Here is a 23,567-nt window from a genome sequence, read left to right on the forward strand (position 1 = left end):
AATGGCAATGTCGTCTGCCTTTGGTGCAACAGGCTCCCAAGGACAAGGGTTCAAATCCTGCTGATGCCATCTATGTGTCTGAAGACTTCAAAAAATTAAATTGCTGTCCCACCCCACAGCGCCTTGAGACCCTTTTGGGTGAGTATTGTGCTTAATTCATTTTTTGATTGATCTTTCTCATGCCAGCAAGTTGATGACCCCGTTCGATTGCAAAAGAGAAAAAGATCTCTACCCTCACAGGAAAGATATCAGGCATCCGACGTCTAGAATCCTGATTGACGACACTGACACTCTCACTGTCGCACTGGGTCTTTTTATATCTTAAAAAAAAAAAAAAGAGCTTTCTGGAAAAACCCCTCGCAAGAAATATTTAAACATGCTGGCTAGTTTAGGTATGCTTTGAAAATAACACATTGGGGTTTGGCCACAATCCGAAGATGTCAAATCAAAACAAGGCCGTTCCCTGCTGTCTGACTACATCCTTATTAACCAAAGCCCTTAGTGAGAAAAAGCATGAAAACAAGACAGAATGCACAGTTTACAATGAGGAAAATTACGGGCAGCCTTTACCATGGCAGTGTCTAATGCTACGATAAGGTCAATAGACAGAATGAATCTAAGGCTAAACTGAATACAAAATGTAGTCTGTAATTGGTGAACACTGGATAGCTAATCCAGGTGCAAAGTGGTGCAACACAAAGTCAGTGGTCAAAACACATATTTCACTACACATACACACATACATATATATGTATGTGGGTGTGTGTTTGTACATTATTCTACACTTAACATATTCATAGGTCATTGCATACATGCTTGGTGTCAGAGAGAGGGCAGGAGAACTGCAGGGCCCAGGCTGCACTGTGGCTGCATCGCAGTAGGAGCTGCTGACATGCTGTTTCGTGCCATCCGGTGCTCAAATTGCTCACCACATCACTGCTGAGTGGGATGCGCTTGGTGTCAGAGAGGGGACCAAGAGGACTGCAGGGCCCAGACTGGACTGTCGCTGCATTGCGGCAGGAGAGGCTTATACCCTGTTTCATGCTATCCGGTGCTCAAATTGCTCACCACTACGCCTGGGCAAAGCCTGGGCCAAGGGCAAGCCCGTCCATGCCAATCGGAGCCAGAAAGAGCCAGGGTAGAGCCACCCCCGTTGGCCTATATCCCAAATGTGTCCATTGTTGGTAGTGTGGACTGGGCCGTACTATGGTAACTGTTGAGCCACATTTTTGTACTGTTGCTCTGTGGCAGATCTTGTTGACTGTGTTGTGGTGTATCTGGTTCCAACCCCATGGATTTGGAGTTGCTTTGTTCTTTTGAAGTTGGTGCTTTTTATTGATACATTTATAGTCTTTTCAGCAGTGGGGAATATATTTGTGGAGGGGAGTTGCATAATAGGTTGTTGAGATTTGGCGTTAGATATCTGGCCTTTGGGGGGCCCCCCACTGACTGTTCATTGATTTAGGTGTGGGCATTGGGAGTTCGGCTTGGGTATTGAGGTTCTCTTGTGGGGCCTTGATCAATCATAGGCAAAAGGAAATCACTCTACACTACGGAAGTTACAACTGCTCAGGGGCACCAGAATGCCCTTCAATTATTTCCAGTTTAACCTCGGCATTAGGGGCTTTGAACGATAAGATCTTTTCCGCTGAGAAAGAGCTTGGCTTGGCATACCCCCATTATCTGCTCCTCGGTGTAGGGGTCATGAGAGGAAGAAGGAGTGTGCAGTTGAGGCATCTTTGACCACAATAGGTATTTAGGTGACCACCGCATTTGACATTCATCATAACTCTAGCCTTTCCCCTCCTGCCCCTACTCAACCGGCGAAAAAAAGAAGAAAAGGGACTTGGGAAACAGCAGACTCCATGGGGTACAAGGGCAGAGGTTCCAGCTTTGCCACAGGAGGACAGTTGTTATGACACACATACAGTGGATTTATAAACATTGTCAGAGGTTATAATTGCGAAGGTAGATTTGTTACTAGCCAAGTTTGTAGACAAAATAGAAGCTCTGATGAGGGATGCCATTGCAGGGTTAAATAAGAATATGTCCCTGATTGTAATGAAATTGGTGAAGGTGCATCCTGAGGGCTTTGTTCAGTCCTCAGTAAGTAGAAGTGAGAAGGTGGGCGGAGGAGTGGTTGGGCAACCACCTTTGTCTTTCCCGAGGGCGTTCACTCCTCCCCCTGCTAAGAAGGAGTGTCTGGTAATGACACAGGTTCAGACTCAACTCAGCGATCAGGGATCTCCAGGCCAAGGGGGCATATGAGGTGATAAAAAGGATAGACAGAGTAGTGAGAATCAAGGGGATAATGCTGCTGTTCCCAGGAGGGTACCCCCACAAAGATATAGACCACATTTACCCCAGAGTCAACCCCATTGGTTGCGATACTAACAGGGATACCCCCTTTGAAAGTTGGCTTAATGGAATCAGTGACAACCCTGAACAAGCATTTGCAATGCAATGGGGGTCTCGTGTTTGCTCGAGTTAGAGTTATTAGCGTTGTAAACTGCTAATGGACTTTTCATGCCACATAAACTAAAAAGTAATACAGTTTCACATTAACAAGCCAATGACCGCCATGAGCGTGTAGCAGACACACAAAAGGAAACAGAAGTTTGCTCGCAGTCAAACGTATCGTCAAAAGTGCAATTATCCAAGTAACCGGCAAAAATGCAAGTATCCATTCAACAGGGTTGATTTTATGCAAAGCGCATGACTACTGCCCAGCAAGATCGCGCTGCCTACGAAATAAAAATAAAAAGTAGTCCAGAAACCTTATGGAAAACATGGAGCCTCATATGTTTTCAGTAGTTGACAGGTGCGCTCGAGCAGGGCTAAACACCGGAAAAGGCATGACGTATGCATGCCTTTCACTAATGAAATCAAGCAAATTTTAAAAGGCAAGCCCACGAACCACCAAACTGATGGCCGTGACATGGGCCTGGTTTAAAGCCCACAGAGAGATTACAACAGAGACAGAGCACTTTGCATGCTCAACCCTAAAAATAAAGTGAGCAGGTGGTGCTATAAAGAGCTTGGTTTTGGGGCACATTTAGATAAGCATATTATAAAGGCGAGAATATATGATTGGTTGTGTAAGAGGGAAAAAGAGAGGGAGGGTGATTGTATTATCATCAATTTTGATCATACCCACTGGGCAAGGCAGTTTCTTACACAAGCGGTGCAAATCAGAGCTCCATGGACTGATATTAAAGTATACCTGCTAGTTTTTTTTTTTAGCCACCGAAGGCTCTTATGGTTTCAGTCAGGGAGGGTTTGGCCCCAGCCTCTAGATGGTTAGATCATTCATGTACTCAAGCTCATCGTGCTTTGAAAAAAATTAAAAAATTTATAAAACTGCAGTGCCCCTGAGGAAAAAGCAGATTCAGCAGGAGGTATGGAACAAACTTCTGTAGGTGGACTTGTCAAAAGACAGTGCCCAGTTTTGGCATCCAGTAAATTTCCCATATTTCAATGGGGCCACCACCACCATAGACTGCCATATTTTGCCTGAAGTTTGGCTGGAGGATTTTAAGGGGGTTTATGAGGACCATTGTGCTGTTACGTCAAGATCGATTATGGGGCTTCAGGAGGGTAGAGCTAACCTGGTTTTTGAGGAGGGCAGGACAGCAATTGATGGCATGTCCACTAACAAAGCCCAAGGTCCGGATGGAGTGCCAGACGAATTCTTCAGATTGGATCCTGAGATCTGGCTGATGTTTGTGACAAACGTATTGATTGCTGCATCTGCAGTTGGCCAAGATCCATAATTGTGCCTATATTTAATAAAGGGGGGAGGGGTGACCCGCGTTGCTATCGCCCCATCACGTTAATTGATACAACAGTCAAGATTCTAGGCAGGGTTATTCTGGCAAGGCAGAGTGTGCAGCTGAAGCAGCAAAACATCTTGAGTGGCCTTCAATACGGTTTCAGAAGGGGTAGAAGTACCTTGGATTAGTGTAGAAACTTACAGCTGGTCATTGACAAATACACCATTGCTAAACAAAGCTGCCCTCCATTTGGCCTCTATGGACTTATCGTCAGCCTTCAATATGGTTAATAGGAGTAAATTGTGGGTAATTTTACTCAACATGGGCCTGGATAAAGAGCTAGTGCACTTTTTGCATTGCTTGCAGTGTGATTTGGAGGCTGTGGTGCATTATGGCCAGGATGGCAATATAACCACCCCTTTTAAAGGGCTTTGTGGTGTCAGACAGGGCTGTATTTTGGCCCCTGTTTTATTTACTCTCTATTTTAACAATCTGGGAGAGTCTTTGTCAGCCTAGTGTAAGGATATCCCCCGAGCTGGTTCCATCCATATCCCAGCAGTCCTGTATGCTTACGATGTGGTTCTTTCATCTAGGAGCACGGTCCGATTAGAGAGGTTGCTAAATGCTTTTTTAGGTCGAACGCACAAGCACTTTAACCTGTTGTAAGTGTTGTGGGCTTTTAACCACACCCACCTCACGCTCATCACTTTCACTCGTTCATGGGCTTGCCTTTCAAAAATCCCTTGATGTCGTTGGTAAATGCTTTATATTTGTCCCACCTTGAGGCAGTTTTGTTACCGCCTTGCAGACTGACCCTGTTACATGGATTACGGCACATGTGCCAATATGTTTTACTGTGAGCGAACTGCTTTTTTTCTTATGTGTCTCTTCTTCGCGCTCATGCTCATGGAGGGCATGGCGCTTTGAATCAGCTCGCACTGCCGTCCCACAGCACCTCGCAACCGTCCCTGTGTTTCCTGTAGGTGTCTGCCCGTCCCCACCATCCTTTTCACGTCGTTGCTTGTTTTTTATAGCTTTTACATGGTTTTAGAGATTCGATTGCAGTAACTACTATATGCGCACTGTTAATGGTTTGTTATTGTGTCAGTCTTTAACCATCCTCGCTTCAGCCTTTCCCTGCTTGCAATGTTATATCAGCCGAAAAATGAGTTAACAGCCACTTACCCCATTGGTCTCACGTTGCACCCTTTCATGGTGTGTCAGACTTCTTGCATCTGCTAATGTCAAAGATACACGTGATTAACAAACATTCCTCCCGCGAGCAACGAGAGACTTGCAAGATGGATTCAGTGCTACAGAATATGTAGAAGCTTCTAAATGTTTGTACTTTTTTCACATGCCCAATGTAAAGGGAATTCAGTCATTGGGACTGCATCATTTTTCTAGGTTTTAGAAACGCATCTACAATCTCTGCTGGTTTTAAGCGCATGTAAAGCTTGTTTAATGACTGACGCTACTGTCTAATTCAGTGACACTCGTGTTACTAATGTTGATTTCTACTGTTGGAGTTTGAACATGAGTTTTCTCTGCTACTCACATATATAAGTAACAGGTGCATTAATCCTTCTAGCTACTTCTTTGCCATACATATTGAAGGAACTCTGAAATATCCTAATGAAAACTGTAGTGGGATATTAAGGTCCATATTTATACTTTTTGAAGCAAACCAGCGCTGGTGTTGGTTTGCGTCAAAAAATGTACCGCCAGCTAACGCCAATCCAACGCGCCAGGCGGGCACCTTATTTTTGGATTGACGTTAGCCAGCGCTGCAGGCTGGTTAGAGTAAAAAAAAATGACTCTAACCGGGCAGCGCAGGCATAGGGAAAAAATGGGGGTTGTGCATCAAAAATGGTGCAAGTCAGGTTAGAGTAAAAAATCATGGCTTTAATCGGACTTGCGCTATTTTTGACACATAACCCCCATTGAAATGACTCTTGTTTTAGGAAAGACAGGAGTCATGCCCTCCTGCCCAATGGCCATGCCCAGGGGACTTCTGTCCCCTGGGCATGGTCATTGGGCACAGTGGCATGTAGGGGGGCCCAAGTTAGGCCCCCCTATGCCGCGTAGAAAAATTACTTACCTCAACTTACCTGTACTTACCTGGGATGGGTCTCCCCATCCATTGGTGTCCTCCGGGGGGGGGGGTGAGGGTGGCAGGGCGGTCCCTGGGGGCAGGAAAGGGCACCTGTGGACTGCTTCCATGGTCAGAGACCATTGAAATGAGCCCACAGGTCCCTTAACGCCTGCCCTCACCCAGGCATTAACAAAACGTCGCAAATCAGGCTGTGCGTCATTTTTTAAGGCCTGCCCCCTCCTGTGCGTCAACATGACACAGGAGTATAAATAAGGCGCACATGCCTTAAAGTCATTTTTTGGATGGGAACGCCTACCTTGCATGTCATTCACGCAAGGCAGTTTCACCCATCCAGAAAATGACGCACACTGCTGAATTTTGACGTTTGCCGGGTCGGACGTCAAAGTATAAATATGGTGTTAGGTTTGCGCCAAATTTTCGTCAAACATTTTGACGCAAATTTGTCGCAAACAGAGTATAAAAATGCCCCTAAGTATGCAAGGGACACAATGGATAATATAAGTCTCTGCCTCTGAAATGTTTCTCAGCACACTAAGGGGCACTACTGTGGCTTAATAATACGGAGTTATAAGTAGAGTACAGTTTGCAGCAAACTAGCGTATGGGCACGTGAGTTAGTAACTGAAATATATGTCCCTGAGTATGAGCATTTATCGGAACATGTTATCATAAAAACCACACATCACAGTGAGTTACTAACTTTGCACTTTTGCCTTTGTTTTTATTAATGCATATCACCGACACAAACATAATAACATTATAATACAAGGACCTGTGTAATGACTGTACAGTTCATGTTTCTGTCATAACTTTGTACTGGTGATCTCACCATTTGGCTTCAAATTAAAAAGACATCTTGTAATATGTTATGACAGTTGAACTGTGACATGACAATACTGCTATGAGAACCAGTGACTAAGGGTCAGATGTAGCACACAGTTTGCACGTCGCACACAGCGAATTTTGCTGTTTGTGACGTGCAAACTGCACTTGGCAATGCATAAAACCCCTTTTGCGATTCGGTAACCTGGTTACCGAATCGCAAAACAGGTTTGCGAGTCGCAATTAGGAAGGGGAGTCCACTTCCTAATTGCGAGTCCCAGTGCAATGCCAGATTGCTTTGTGACCGCGAACGCGGTCGCAAAGCAATCACAGTTAGCACCCATTTCAAATGGGTGCTAACCCATTCGCAAAAGGGAAGGGGTCCCTATGGGACCTCTTCCCCTTTGTGAATGGCATTAAAAACATTTTTCCAGAGCAGGCAGTGATCTTATGGACCACTGCCTGCTCTGAAAAAAATTAAACGAAAACGTTTCATTTTTTAGTTTTGTAATGCATCTCGTTTTCCTTTAAGGAAAACGGGCTGCATTACAAAAAAAAAAACTGCTTTATTTAAAAGCAGTCACAGACATGGTGGTCTGCTGTCTGTGTGAGTGCCCCTTGCGAGTCGCAGATGGTGTCAGGGACACCATCCTACATTCTGAATTGTGACTCGCAAATTGCGAGTCGCTCCGATTCGCAATTTGCGGGTCCCAATTCAGAATCTACTTACATCTGGCCCTAAGTGTGAAACATAGCTTACAGAGCAGAATTACAACTACTATTTAAACATTAAAAACGAGCCTAGCCCCTCTTTCATCTTTACAATTTTTCCATGAAAATTCAAGGGAATTAGCTGATAAGGCGGGCCTTTGTTTATTCCACTTCAGGAGTTTATTGCACAAATTGACAACCTATCTGCATTTTATCACCTATCCTAAGGCAACCGCTTTTGACAATGACACATGAAACTGCTTTGAATATGTTTTGAAATCAATTACAATTTGAATATTGGCATGATCATTTTCTGGGTCAGATTCCAACCTTATTATACATAATTGTAAACGTACTATTGAGCAGAATCCCAAATATCTAAAAGAGGGCTTGAGGAATGATGAAGATATGCGCATATATTATAAGTAGGGCTCTTGGTTATGTGTTATTGTTTTTTAAATTTCCATGTATTCGTCCATATCTATTATTTGCTAAATGTATCTTTGTCCATAATTATTTCGGATTCGTTTGAATGAAAAAAATAAAGCTGAAACTACTATATTTCCACATTTATTTAATGGAGAAGTGTATATTGCTTTTTGAATGCATGACACATTTGACGTAGATACAAATCAGTATACTGGAAGGAAAACATTCACATTTTAGTATCAACCTTGTGCACAAACTTCAGCCTCATTGCTAAATTTTTTATCTTTTTTTAACTACTTTTTCTGTCATTTCGCACAGCAATGGCACTTGCGACTGACAGCAGTTAGTAGGTCGGGGGTCCTCAAAATAATAATGTAAAAATAATATAATAAATAATGCGACATTTTAATTTTTAGCTGCAGATTATGGAAGAAGGTAAATGGAAGCGCTTTTGTTATATGCAGGGCCACTGGAATTATGTGGCAGAAAGGACCAAATTATGCAGCAGGGTTGACCAATTTACATAGCAAGAAAAGTCCAGTCATGCATTTACAACACCAGTAGCACTAATTCAAGCAAATGCGAAGCCTATTGCATTGCAAATGCTTGTTTAAGTTTATAGATGGGCTGGATCTATGCACCAATATAAGTAAATCACATGTTATGATGGTGGGAAGGGGTGGGAAGGGAAGGCAAGCCTTTAGTGTGGCTGGGGCCCCAATTTCTGCAGTCAGGCCCTTTCCATATTTGGGGGAGCTCTTTAATAACGAAGGTACATGGGGCCCCCTTTTAAGAGCAAGAAGATTGGTTCTGGGTAGGGCTGTGGTGTCTGTGTTTAATTTTGCTAGCAGACTAGGGGCAAAACAAATTAAGGCACTTATACAATTATATCATTCCATTCCAAATGTTTGTCAGTGGCCTCATACCGCTGTGATGTCTGAGGTTACAAAAAGGCACCGGAACTCCAAACTATGGAGAACAATTTTTTTGAGAATCCTGTTTTTACAGATGCTACCTGACAAGTTTGTCTGTTTTAATGTCGCTAATTTCTTAACAAGGGTGGTTAGTATTAGGAAAAATAGAGGGAGACTGAAATGTGTACTCTCATGTTCGTTTCCTGTGTCATCTGTGTTTTTTTGGCATGCTTTTTAATAGGTCGTGAGTTTGGAATATGAGGATGTGTTCGGTTTCATTGTGATTTGGACACATGTTAAGTTTTAAGGTATTTGTGTATGTGTGCTTTTACAGGTTGCTATAAAACCGGATAAATTTTATTTGATGTTTGAGGTCATTGTATACTTTCTATTTAAGTTGTTTGATTGTATGCTTATGAGTCTCTGTTCTGTTTTATTATCTGAACTGTTTATCTACAAGCGTTTCCTGTTCAAATATTGAGGAAAGAAAAACATAATGTTATAAAAGTACACAAATAAATTAACTTCAAATACTGCAACACTTGAAAGTCTGTGTTTATACGATACAACTTTAAATCTCAACATACTATCTTCCTTACACATATATTCACTTCCTATGTAATCATGTATCTATATATTTATTACTTTAGTCCTACTGTACAAGAGGAAAAAAGAGGAAAACAAATACACTTTCTCCAATGCATTACTCTGTCTCACCCTATATCTCTATCAGTCTATCCTCTATTGCCACTCTCTGAATTATCCCAAAACTCATTATACTACCATGATCTCCAAAATAACCCTTCCTAGACACTTCCCTCCTCTACCCTGCCTGACTCACCCAAACCTCAGTTTACTACTATGATCTCCCTAACAACCCTACTAAATTCGCCCTCATATATGTCTCCTTTGACTCATCCCAAACCTCATCATACTACTATGATCTCCCAATTAACACTTTCAGGATTCTGCCCTCTTCTTTCCCTCCATCATTCTATTCAATCCAACTAACAGACTTACACGTCCTCCGCTCAAATTAACTCATACCTTCCTGTACTAATACTAATACCATATCTTTTGGGTTGAGGAGTAGTATGCTACTCACTGAAAAGTGCTTCAAAACCTCATCAGGCGTAGTAAGCGCTATATAAATACAATTACAATAACCACTTCGATAAAAAGTTTCTGGGAGATCTTTTGTTCAGCTTCTGCTGTTGTCTCCAGGTCTCAGCAGTTTCATTTGCAAGACCTCTCTGTTGTAGGGTGCCATATAAAAGAAGGTTGAAATAGGGGAACTAATCTTGGGTAAGATGTTTCATCTAATTTAGATATAGATGACTGAAACCTATAGACAGCTTCAAAGATGGTTATTCTTGATATATTCAATAGTCCAAATATTTTATCTAATTATCGTATATCTAACCATTCTGGGGAGATCTACCTAAATCAAGCTCCCACTTTTCTTTCATATCCTGTTCTAGGAACCCAAGTTAGCTGATTAACATTTCACATTTCTTAAGTTTTTTGGCAGCTATTGGGCTTACATAAAAGTATATATTTAAATTTTGAGTATTTATTGCCTTATATTAGATTTGTTTGTTATAATATATTACTTGTAGTAAGTAATCATTTCATCTTTATTCTACCCTCACAAATATCATATAAATTGGGTTTTTAACATTGTTTCAATATATATCTTTGTCCAAAGGTAAACCATGAATGTACATTAGAGATAGATAATGAAGGGGTATAATGTAAATAATTCTTTAGTAACACACAGATCTTGTAGTAATATTGTGATTTAGATGACAAACTGCCATACACACACAAATGAGATTTGGGTGAACTAATAATTTTGGGGGGCAAAATCACCATTTTAGATTGCTACATTTAGAGTCACTTTGTAAATTCTACATGTCTTTCAGGCTTAGTACCTTGGAAATATTATCAGTAACCTAGCTTAATGTCACTTTGCAGTCTAAACGAGAAGTGACGCGATAAAGAACTATGAGTGCTAAATTGTAATGATAATAAATTATCTGTTAATCAGGATAAAAATAACTCATGATTGAAACCCCTTACAAATCTTTTTCCAGCACATAATCTTTGAATAATTGTGCTTTGGGAAGCTTAATGCAGGTTGATTGTCTAACAATTAGTTATACTCCAATAGAAAGTGTGAATTATCAAAGACGTAACATAATTTGCTCACAAAGAGCAGGGGTTGTTACTTGATTTGCTTGAAAACTAGAGTGGAGGCAGAGCCATTGTGTCTGCTATGTCCCTGTATAAGGCCTACTGATGTTTAAATCCATTGTGGAAATAGATTCTTGAAAACTTTATTTGGTTTACCTTATGTTCCCATCTTTGCCTTATGTTCCCATCTTTGTTAAGTTAGGGCTAACCATGATTGAGACAAACAGAAGTTTAAAGCCATTATTGCATTGGATTTGCCTTTGGGGATGTAGTGATTTTGCAAACTGTAGAGCTGTTTTTGAGGATGTTTTGTCAATTAAGGGTAGCAATGTTACAGGTTGGCTGAATATGTCCAGAATCAGACAAGGTTGTGTGGACTAGAGAATGTTGAAGTAATTCTGAAGGAATTGACATTGATACAGCCCAACTGTGGAATCAATCTACATTGCATGGTGGAAACAAGTTACCCTAATGTCCCCTTGTTTAGATCAGCTAACAGAACCATTTCATTAATCTAAGAGTGGACCTAGCTGAAGTAGAATCTATTGCAACTTTGCAAGGAACTCATCTAACAAAATTCTGGTTATCTCAATCTTACTTCCATTCCGTACTGTCCATTTTGCCTGTCTGTTTTAGAATCTAAAGGCCACTTTCTATTCTTCTGTCCATTATGCAAGAGTTGTGGTAATAATTCATACTACCTGGTTAAGGAATGTTGGTTTCAGGCACTACAAGGTTGACCTAAGGTTATATAAATCGGACACTGTGCAAGATTATATGCTTGCTATTTCTAAATATCAGTTTAGTGCTCAGCACTTACAGTTTAGATGTGTTACTGGTTCATAGATCCTAGTTTCACTGGGTACTAGTGATGGTATTTATATATTTACCAGAGTGAGTTTTTTCTATGAAATTAATTATTTTTACTTGTACTCTTGATGAAATGTAGCTGCTGTAATATCTTTTGTAGCTGAGATTATTTTATGATGATTCTTGTTTTAACTATTTTTAAATGATTTGTTTTATAGTATTGATTAATATCAGGCATTTTTGAATTTTATTGTGAACACTTGGATTTTGTGTATGAATGTTTATTATATAGATGCAATTGTGTTTATGTTTTATAGGAAATTGCTTTCTGAAATAAACATGTATTGATTGATTCATAAAGACTTATCAAAGCCATCTCTTTTCCTTCTCCTGTGTTCTACTTTTGCAGTGAGGCCTACTTCAAGAATACAACCTCTTCCACATCTATGCAGCACGTGCTGGTCTTGACGTTACCACCAAAATCCAATTATAACTCCTTACTGGTTGGTCCAGGGCAGAGAGAAATGGTAATATTTTTGTAACATGTATTATCGGCTAAAATGTGTAGAAACGTCTGTAAATCCATAATGCCTATAATGCCAAGATGTCCTTAATACTGGCTCGTTGTCATAGAATAATCACTTCTAATAAGAACATTATGTCATTGCTGTACTATGATAATTTAATTCAGTTTAGTGAAACATTATCAATATTTTCTCACTATACATGCTTTCAGAGTCAGCACAGTGTGAAAAGCTTCTTCCTGAGCAGAGCTCTTCCTCTTAAACAAGAAAAGCAACTGCATATTGGATGTTTGTTTCGTCCGAAAAGATTCTGCTCCTATTGTGCATACCTTTAAACACAATATTTATTTCACCATAGAAAGTAAAACTTTTAATGTTGACAGGATTTGAAGAAGACAGATATATAGTAAAAGTAATATAGTACCCACTGTTGTGTTTGTAAATGGTTTTACAAGTCACATCAGAGATCATGACTTAATAAAGGAACTCAGGCCCATATTTCTACTTTTTTAGGGCCGCATTTGCGTCATTTTTTGATGCAAAAGCGGCGCAAACTCACAAAATACAATTATATTTTGTAAATTTGTGCCGCTTTTGTGTCAAAAAATGACGTAAATGTGGCACAAAAAAGTATAAATATGGGCCACAGTCTCAACCCGTGTTCCTCTGTTTCAGATATCTTCAAGCTTTTTTTGCTGTGAGGTCCCCCAAGCAAAATGTTTTGAAGGCAAGGCCCCCTCCTAAACTTTATGACAGTACTTTGAGGGGCAGAAGAGGCAAGACTGAGTGCAGTGGAAAGGGCTTATGAGATCGTTACAGAGGTACTTTTTCTGTAGCTCATAATCTATACCAAATGTGATACTTATAGAAGAGTAAATACATTAAACAAAATCAGAAATTGACCAAAAAAATACTACTCTCTATAATCAGGGCATTTTGTGCCCCTCAGACTCCTGGAAACCAATGCAACTACACCTGCTGCACTAATGGTACACGTGGCCTAAGTAGCAGGCTTTCTACTCTGCTTCTTTCGCCCCTTCCCCACCATGCCTGGTCATCAGTCCAATTTTGAAACAGACGCTCTGTCCCTTTCAGAAAAAAATGAGATCCCATGTGTTGCATTTCTCTTAATAGCAAGGACGCCTCGGCCCTGATCCTCCGTGTCTGTTATGTAAGTAAGACAGTCATAATTATGATGCAGTGAACCCCTAACACTCCTGGGCCCCACTGCACCTGCTTTACTTATGAGAGTGATTACCTTGCAGATCAGGTAGTCTCCTCTGTACCTTGTTCAAAACATAGGCCTCCACTTTGACTCATCCCCTGCTCTGCCATCTCTCTAAATCCTGGGGTAAGGTGTCTCCTCTGCTTTAATTTTCCCGTCTCTTGAGCCATTGGCCTGAGGCTCAAAGCAACACTGGGGCAACAATGGAGTACTGAACCCTAAAGCCAGCAAGAAAGGATAGTAAAACAGCTCTAATTTGGGTTTAGTTTCCCCTCAGCCCCGGTACCGCTGCACCTGCAGCACAACTTATACCTACTCTACCCACTCCAATGGGCCATCAGTCTTAGGCTTATGGCCGAAAGCAGGTTGTCTGAGCCTTGGTGTATAAAAAAGGGGAAAAATCCCCTCCCCCCCCCTTATTACTTGAGACCTGTTCGCTGTGCAGCATGAGTGACCTGGGTCCTAATGCTAGCAAGGAAAATGGCTTCCAGCCCATCTTTTTGCTAGCAGCACAGCCATAATTGGGGTGCTGTGCCCCCCCCTCACCACACAAGTGCCTCAGTATGACTGTACCTGCTGCAGTAATAGGAGTGATGGCCATTTAAGAAAAAAAATGAGCCCACATCTGTGAACCTTCCTTGGTGCATATTTCTGAGGAAGCTGTCTATCAATTCGTAACCAAAAGAATTGGCCCCCTGCATAGCACAACTCCCTCTGGGCCATTTCTTTGATGCTATCCATGGATCTCACTCCTTTCCACTTTGTCCTGGGCCAGCACTCCTAGGCCCCAGGGTTCTGAACTCTCAGGGCTCTGCTTCTGAATACTACCGTGCTGGTCTCCTCCATTCCACCCCCTCACGTCAACTGAAAGGGCATCTGCGTCTAAACAGAGGTTAAGTGGGTAGATTATATGGGGACCGAGTTACCCATCTGTTTTAAAATTTACAAAAACAGTTCTCATACTTTTTGTTAAAAACAACAATCTCTAAATGGTTAATAAGGACCTTGAGGTGCCTCTGGGTGAAGGTGAAAGGAGGGGGCTAAAGTGAAGCTGATGGAGTGACAGAGCTAAAAAAAAAAAGAAACAGACCCTTCCTATCAAATTACCTGCTACCTGAAAGAAATAAACATATGTGCAGTTGGTTACTCACCACATGGAAAGCCTGCTTGAAAGCCAGTGTATTCTTTAATATATGGAGTCACTTGAAGCATCGTGGTGACAAAAATGTATTCTTTTTGAGAGGCAATGTGCCTTGAACACTAACAGCCTGATTGGCAAAGTTAGGCCCGTATTTATACTCTGTTTGCGCCGAATTAGCGTCGTTTTTTTCGACGCAAATTCGGCGCAAAACTAACGCCATATTTATACTTTGGCGTTAGACGCGTCTAGCGCCAAAGTATGGGCAAATAGCGTCATTTTTTTGCGTGAACGCCTTCCTTGCGTTAATGAGATGCAAGGAAGGCGTTCCCGTCTAAAAAAATGACGGCGACGCAAATGCGTCGTATTTATACTCCCGGGCAAAAATCACGCCCGGGAGTGGGCGGAGCAAAAAACCCCGCATTTGCACCACTTTTTAACGCCTGGGTCAGGGTAGGCGTTAAGGGGGCTGTGGGCTCAAAATGAGCCCACAGGTGCCCTCCCATGCCCCCAGGGACCCCCCCTGCCACCCTTGCCCACCCCAGGAGGACACCCAAGGATGGAGGGACCCATCCCAGGGACATTCAGGTAAGTTCAGGTAAGTATAATTTTTTATTTTTTTTAATTTCTTTTGGTGGCATAGGGGGGCCTTATTTGTGCCCCCCTACATGCCACTATGCCCAATGATCATGCCCAGGGGACATAAGTCCCCTGGGCATGGCCTTTGGGCAAGGGGGCATGACTCCTGTCTTTACTAAGACAGGAGTCATTTAAATGGCGTCTGGGCGTCGAAAAAATGGCGCAAATCGGGTTGAGGCGATTTTTTTGCCTCAACCTGACTTGCCCCATTTTAAGACGCCCTAACGCCATTTTCCCCCTACGCCGGCGCTGCCTGGTGTACGTGGTTTTTTTCCACGCACACCAGGCAGCGCCGGTCTGCTAGCGCCGGCTAACGCCATTCCATAAATACGGCGCCCGCATGGCGCTTCAGAATGGCGTTAGACGGCGCTAAATTTTTTGACGCTAAACTGCGTTAGCGCAGTTTAGCGTCGAAAAGTATAAATATGGGCCTTAAAGTTTCAATTTTGTGAAAGTTTGCAATTGTTTGATATTCACAAAGGGATGAATGAGTAGTATCTTTACAAGCGAGGAGTCTCCTTACATAAAAAGACCTATCTTTTTATGTGCAGAGACTCTGCACTCAGAAAGATACTACTCCCTCCGTGAATAGCAGACAATCCTTAGTAAATCAGGCCCTAAATCATTTTGTGGCAGCCCATTATATGCTGTGTTTAATAAAAAATTTCAATAATGGCTTGCATATTCACAGCGCTTTATAATACAGGATGGGGATTCATAGCACTATAAATGCACAAGCCACTATTCCACAATGCGCCAAACAGGGTTGAATTCTGTGATTTCCTGGTCTGACAAACAGGCCTCTGCAGTGATTGCACTAACCAATTGAGATTTCATAACGTAATAGAGAGCAGTCCCAACGAATAGTTTTCTTTTAATTTATTTTCTGTTTGATGAGTGTTAATTATTTTATGCGCAGTTGGTTAAAGCTGAAAAACAGCAAAATCCTTATAAAATATTTTGTGCTTTTTACCCACTTCTTGGATCCTACAACGACAGTGCTCAGGGTCACAGCTGTCATAATGTGTATGCACTTTAACCATTAGATATACATGATGGCAGCGTGGAAGTGGGACAAATAGAAAAAGTTGCATTTCAAGGCCTTTTTCATTTACAAGTTTCTACTGAGGCATTTCCACCCCCTAAGAATGCAGTCAAGGACCTATGTGAGGGGGGCACAGTTTGAAGACCTCTGCTGTACATGAACAGGAAGCTCTACATTGTCTCCTAATATTCTTGTCACCTACTATTGAGTGTGAGAGAGCATAATATGTTTAGAAACTGGTGATCTTTATGTTTTTTAACGATAGGAACGTTTTGATTTGAAAACACACGTCATGGGAAAATGGTGCACCCAGTTACTTGTGATAAGTTGTTACAGATGACTAGTGACATCACCACGCTCCAGCCATTTTCACTCCGTGCAGAAATTCTGGTGCACGAGACCGTGTTTGTGTATTGGCAGCAGCTTGTTAAATGAAGTTTTGTGCTTTCCAGTGCCCAGGAACGTACGCTCCATCCTCCCTTATAACCTCTGGAATACAGGCAGTCCAGGGAGCAGCAATATAGTACTTTACCTACCAAAAAAACATGTTATTCACAGATCAAAAGCAGAGGTGGATACAAGGTATAATTGAGGCAACAAAGGAAAACTACATTTTAGACATCAGGGGCCAGATGTATCAAACATTTTTGCGATAGCAAACAGCCCGTTTTGGTATGTAACAAATCCACTTTGCGATTCTGTAACTTGTTACCAAATCGCACATTGGATTTGTGACTACATACAGATTTGGCATTAGGAAGAGGCGTGTCAAGGGCGTCTCTTCCCAATACCGAATCGCAGAGATATGTATGATTGTTTTGTGACCGTGAATGTGGTCGCAAAACAATCGCTGTTACCACCGACTTCAAGTAGGTGGTAACCCATTCGCAAAGGGGAAGGGGGTCCCCGAGGGACCCCCTTCCCCTTTGTGAATGCATGCAAAAAGGTTTTTAAGATCTGGCAGTGGTCCCACAAACCACTGCCTACTCTTAAAAAATGAAAAGGAAACATTTAATTTTTCTTTTTTTAACGCATCCCATTTTACTTTAAGGAAAACGGGCTGCATTTTAAAAGAAAAAAGATTGCTTTACTGAAAAGCAATCACAGACATGGTGGTCTGCTGAGCCCAGCAGGCCACCATAATACTGATTGTAGCCATTCGCAATGGCTCGCAAATTGCGACCTACCTCATGAATATTGATGAGGTAGGTCCATTTGCGAGGCCTTGTGAATCGCAGTATGACACTCCTGGAGTTTCATACATCCCAATAGCGATTACTTAATTGCGATTCCATAAAAATCGCAATTAGGTAATCACTATTGTACAGATTGATACATCTGCCCCAGGTTCTTTTTGTTACATGGGACACCTTCAGCCAGTCATGCCCCTTTTGACTTCAACAACAGAGGCACTTGATCTCTGAACTTTGTGTCTTTTTATGGCTGTGCTTAGTTAGTAAAAGAATAATTGCTGGTTCCCAGGTTCCCAGAGTTTTGCTTAGAAGCCCACGACCAGCGCTATTGAATGTTCGAGTGCCTAATACCAGAGCTGATTCCACACCAAGCATCTTTAATTCACCATGCCCCTTTAGCTCACTATTACAGGTTCTATTTTTTCTCTTTGTCACCTTTTTTCCGTCTTTCCTCCTTTCCCTCCTGTGTGTTTTCCCTCTCTAACTCTGGATCAAAGTCAAATAAGTGCAGTGCCCATAAATGGCTTTGTCAACAGATACTGCCCGGTTGCATTGATTTTAAGAACGCTTCATAAACACAGATGAAACTTGTCCTCACATATACTAGGAAATTGTTTTAATTTCTTTTAATACTAGAAGAGAATCCAATTTTTTATGGGATTTGTGCTCCAGCCAGTAGCACCACCAAGAGGCCTCTTGGCACTTCCCTAGGGTTTTCCGTAAAACAATCATGTGCAAAAAGTCAAAGACCAAAACAGGTAGCCTTAAGACAGAATAGAGACCTAAAGGGTATTGTGGAGGGAGAAGGTGAATGGATATAGATAATAATTTCTCAATTATTATGTTCACGTCCATCGCTTACACTGGTGTTAACATCTACATGAGCTAGTACATACTTTATCACTACTATAAGTCAACTCTAATCAGAAATATATTGATATTTTTCCTGCTATCAGTTTCTAAACACTCACTCACTTAAATTGTGTGACAGTGGACCCCTTGTCTTATTGTCAGCCATCCACAAGGATAAACAAGCATTTGCAATGCAATGGGCCTCGCGTTTGCTCGAGTTAGAGCTATTAGCATTGTAAACTCCTAACCTGACTTTTCTTGCCACATAAACTGAAAATAAAAGAAATAAACAGTTTCACATAAACGAGCCCACTGCCTTTAAACAAACACACAAAAGGAAACAGAAGTTAGCTTGCAGTGAAACGTATCGGCAAAAGTGCAGTTATCCATGTTACCGTCAAATGTGCAATTATCCATGTAACAGGATCCATGTCATGCAAAGCGCGCAACTACTGCCCAGTGAGATCGCGCTACCTACGAAAAAAAGAGAACAAGTAGTCCAAAAACCATATGGAAAACATGGAGCCTTGTTTGTTTTCAGTAGTTGGCCGGTGCACTCGAGGAGGGCTGAACACCAGAAAAGGTATGACGTATACATGCCTTTCACTAATCAAATCAAGCGAATTTTAAAAGGCAAGCCCACAAACCAACCAAACTGATGGGTGTGGTTACAAGCCAGTCGAGATGTAACAACAGAGAGAGAGCGCTTAAGAACTAATGAGGAGAGTGACTATACTCTCCTGAACGCCAACATGTTTACTTCACCAGTTCCCTGCTGGTCTCTTGTATTTACCAAGTCTTCTGAATTGTGTTTAAGGCCTTGCTGAAACTTACACAAATTGTTGATCCTTTCATATCGGTGAAACTCATTTCAGTGGCTGGAGAGTGTATCTGTAGGGAGCAACAAGCAGAAAAAAGGCTGTTGTGTGTCAAACATAAGAATAGCATTGTGCCTAGACCATCTCCAGAACTCTCATGCAAATGATGCCCAACGTTGTAAATAAGAATTCAATAGTTAAGAATGATATGATTACTTTAGGTTGTATTATTAGCAGACCTCCAAGGAGTATAGTATTCTTAGAATACTTAGTCCAGTCTCCCACATTAGTGATTAATGTCAGTTAAATGTTGCTTCATTGATCTGCTTGCATACACATTTAGGAATTAATCAATTATGCTGCGGATGAGGGTTGATGTGGTATTCAGACTTCAGTTCAATTTTTCAGTACTGTGCAAGTCCTGCTTGAATCATGGGTAAATAATCTGTGGTCTCAGCTCCCCCATTGTAGGAAAGTGGAGCATTATGCGGTGATGCTGGTTAGGCTTCACTATCTAATGCTCTCCCAATATCCCAAAGATGGACCCTCGGATTCCCAATATTAAAGCCATTGGCTCAGTCCTGGTAGTGTGGCAAAGAGCTGTCAGGCTTTACTAAAGGAACTTGTGTTAAGCACTTCAGAGTACCAACATGGACAATAAGTAATTGACTAAATTCGAAAGAAATTTGAACCCAATTTATAAAACTAGAACACCTTTTTATATAATTTTAGACACCAAAACAAAGTAACTCAGTTGTGTAAAACTAGAGTTTGGGATTTTAAATAGAAAGAAACTCAGTGCATTGACAGGCTGCTAAATCTCACCATTGCGGTCAATAAGAAAAGTTACTTCAGAGGAACCCACTTGTGGTTAAGGTTGTGTAGGGTCCAATTCCAAGCTGTAACATTCAGACCAATTTTATCTGGCTCGTGGGGCCCGGGTGAAAAGGTGTCCTGGCTGTCCTTGGTGCTGAACGCAGGAGCCCTGGATGCTGAAAAATTGTACTTGTGATACTCGGTCATTTGCAGGCCAAGTTCTGAAAGCCCACTGGGGATTAAGCTTGTGTGGGCCCCTGGACAAGGATTCACCAGGCAGAACAACACCACCTAGTCTCGGAATCTCAGGTGCAGAGGTGTGCTTAGCTATTACTGATGCTGAACGGGAGCTGCGGTTGCTGGTTTTCACACTGCTACAGTGTGGTTGGGGAAACGGATGCAAAAACTCGACAACTGAGCCACAGGTGACATTGGATGAAGGTGTTGAGTGTGTCCTCGAGTTGCAGCGTCGAGTAAAGGTGGTGATGACCGGACTGGCCACGAACAATCCTTGGCACTGGTAAGGTGGAGGAGAAGCTTCCTCCCTCATTCAGGAGGTCCAGTGGAAAATGGTAGTCAGCTGTAACTTGGCAGAGAGCTGGACTACACTTCTGACAATGCACTGGACCATCTGTCTTTGGGCGATCCCTTGGAGGGCCCAATGGCCAGCACCTCTTTGGATCCAGTGAGTACATTTTACCTGCGGTGGGCAGGGGACCCGTCCAACTAATCCAAGGGAGTCTGGTCTTGCCTTTGTCTCACAAAGGGTTCCCCCTTGCTGGGGAAGCAGTCTTTGGTCCAGGACAAGCTGCAGTTGAGTATTTCCAGGAGGTTGCCACAGGTTCAAGTTATCACAGCTTTTGTTATGGCAGGTCCCGTTGTCGTTGATCTTTGTCTTCTCTTGTTCTCTTATTGCAAGTTGTTGCAGATCTGAGGTTCTGGTGCCAGGGGAGCCCTTTAAATCATAGATTTAAGGGCATTAGGTGTGTGGGTGTAACTAGCCAATGGGCTCTTAGCCCCAGGGGCTAAACTGCCCCTGAGTTGACCACATCTGGTGGGCTGTGGCACCTTTTCTACCCAGAACCTCTATTTTGCCACTTTTCAAGATGGCAGAAGTGTTTCTCAGCTGTACAGACCAAGCTGCCTACCTGGGAAAGCATGTTGTTTGATATCAAACATGACCCACTTCGGCGACACCATAATGGAGTTGGTGATTTCAGATTTTGCCCGGCTGCCAGCCCATGTTATCCTGTGGACTGTTGTTCAGCTATATTAGCCTTTAATGGAAAAACCCACTATAAGGACTTAAAGCTTGTACTTATATGGCCACACGTTCAGTATAATGCACTCTGTCTTCTGGGCTCAGAGGGCCTACCTTAGGCGTGACTGACGTATTAAAGACAGTGCCGGGATTGTGCCACACATAGTGTGGGCACAGTAGAGTTAGAGCAGTATGCACTGCTCCTTCGGTCTGCAATGTCAGACCTGCTGTTAGTAGTTTTACTTGGGTCACTCAGAGTGGCACAAACAGTGCTTCAGGCTCTGGCGACCCCTTTAACACACAAGCTTTGGGTACCACTGGTACAATATACTAGAGACTTATAAGGGGGGTAAAGTACTTGCCAAATACGGATGCCAATTCACACTTACCAATTTAGGGAGAGAGCACTGGCACCTGGTTAGCAGGCTCCAGTGCACTTTCAGAGTCCAAACTTACAGCATCTTTAGCAAAAGTTGTGAGGGGTGACCCTCCAAAAAGGACACTTTCATTCACCCACAGATCAGAAAAAATGAAAGTACTACAGCAAGAGTACGCACACCAGCCACAAGACCAAAGTATTCAGTTGGGTTGAGAATAATGTGAATGAAACCTCAGCTGTGGATGCAAAGATGAGCGCTGTGCATCCGGAATAACACCGGCATTAGGTAGGTCAGCAACCTCGTGGCATGCATGTCCAGGGGCTGCCTCTTCCACCCAAGTTTTGCAGCTTAAGTAAAAATGCGGAATGGATTCATACTCAGTGGCCTTAACTGATGTGAGTTTACTACAAATGTCTAAGATCATTGGCATAAAAGGCTGTCAGGAAAATTGTTTAACAACTTTGTGGAGCTATATTATAGAGTTTGTGTTAGGAATTGGGTTGTTGGTTGACTGGGATATGAACCCTGGTCAAGCAGCAACCACAATCCTAGTTAGGATAAGTGTCAGGCAAACCCCAAATTAACCTGTGCTTACCCTCTGGTAGCTTGTCAGAGGGCAGCCAGGCTTAACTTAGAGGCAGTGTGTAAAGTATTTGTGCAACACTTCAAACATGTGCAGATGCGTCGTCCAGGTAGCCTTTGCCAGGGATGTGAGGACCTTGTGCTGAGAAAAGCTTAGCAGTGGTGGTTTCAAAGGCAATGTGCTGGTTCTATGCCAGGCAACAGCAGCAATACATCAATTCTTCTAGACCAAACACTTCAGGCTCACTTCCAAGAGTCCAGGACTGGGGTGGCACCACTTGGCAGGTCAGACTCACAGATGAAAGAGTCCAGGTGCTAGAGCATGGTGATTGGAAATCTTTTATTTCCCTGACACTTCAGATCAGGAGGCCAACCATATATCCCTTTGAGTCACTCAGGGTTCAAGTGATGCAGGTCCAGTGCTTCTCACCCAGGCAGGGGAACACCAGACAGCAGGGCAGCACAGCAAGGCAGACATCCAGAACAAAGCAGCAGTCCAACAAAGTAGAAGCCCTTCAGCAGCACAACAGTCCTTCTTCCTGGCAGAGTATTCACATTTCCAGAAGTGTTCTGAGTTGGTGGTGTCAGAGGTCAATTACTTATACCCAGTGGTGTCTTTGAAGTGGGGGAGACTTCAAAGACTCTGTCCTTCCTGTCCTGGGTCCAGGGTTCAGGGTTATGCAGCTCTTTGTGTATGGGCAGGGCCCAGCCTATTCAGATGTAAGTGAGGCTGTGCCCAGCTGCTCCTCCCCATCCTGCCTAGGATGGTCCTTTTAGGCCCATCAAGTCACGCTTAAGCTCCCATTGTGCGTGGCCATCTAGGAGGAATACATAAAGCCCAGCATCACCCCACGCCAGACATGACAGCCAACTTTCTAAAAGTGGCATTTTCAGAACTTCAATTGAAAATCCAACTTCACTATACGTTGTGATTTTAAATTGTGACTTCAGAGACACCAAACTCAAAAAGTCTATCTCTTCATAATTGGGAATTACACTTATAAAATGTAATAAGGTAATCCTAATGTTATCCTATGGGAGAGGTAGGCCTTGAGGTACTGAAAAACAACTTTGGGAGATGTTCATGTTAAACTTAGAAGTACATGTCCTACTTTTTAAATACATTGCACCTTGCCCTCTGAGCTTCCCAGGGCCTATCCTAGGGGTGACTTGTATGTATTAAAAAGGAAGGTTTAGGCATGGCAAAATGGTTATTTTGTCAGGTCGAAATGGCAGTTCAAAACTGCCCACAAAGACTTAGCAATGGCAGGCCTGAGACATGGTAGGGGGCTACTTAAGTGGGTGGCAAAATCAGTGCTGCAGA

General features: G+C 42.5%; 1 protein-coding gene across 1 annotated transcript in view; it reads left to right on the forward strand.

Annotated features, from left to right (window-relative positions):
• LOC138293867 (guanylyl cyclase C-like) overlaps window positions 1-23,567 on the forward strand; it is a 695,267-nt gene that overhangs the window by 189,927 nt on the left and 481,773 nt on the right. Inside the window, exon 7 of the mRNA XM_069233168.1 lies at window positions 12,180-12,297. Coding sequence (XP_069089269.1) covers window positions 12,180-12,297 — 118 coding nt within the window. The remainder of the gene's footprint in view (window positions 1-12,179; window positions 12,298-23,567) is intronic.

The sequence above is a fragment of the Pleurodeles waltl genome, chromosome 4_2, assembly GCF_031143425.1.
Source record: "Pleurodeles waltl isolate 20211129_DDA chromosome 4_2, aPleWal1.hap1.20221129, whole genome shotgun sequence".
Taxonomy (NCBI): Eukaryota; Metazoa; Chordata; class Amphibia; order Caudata; family Salamandridae; genus Pleurodeles; species Pleurodeles waltl.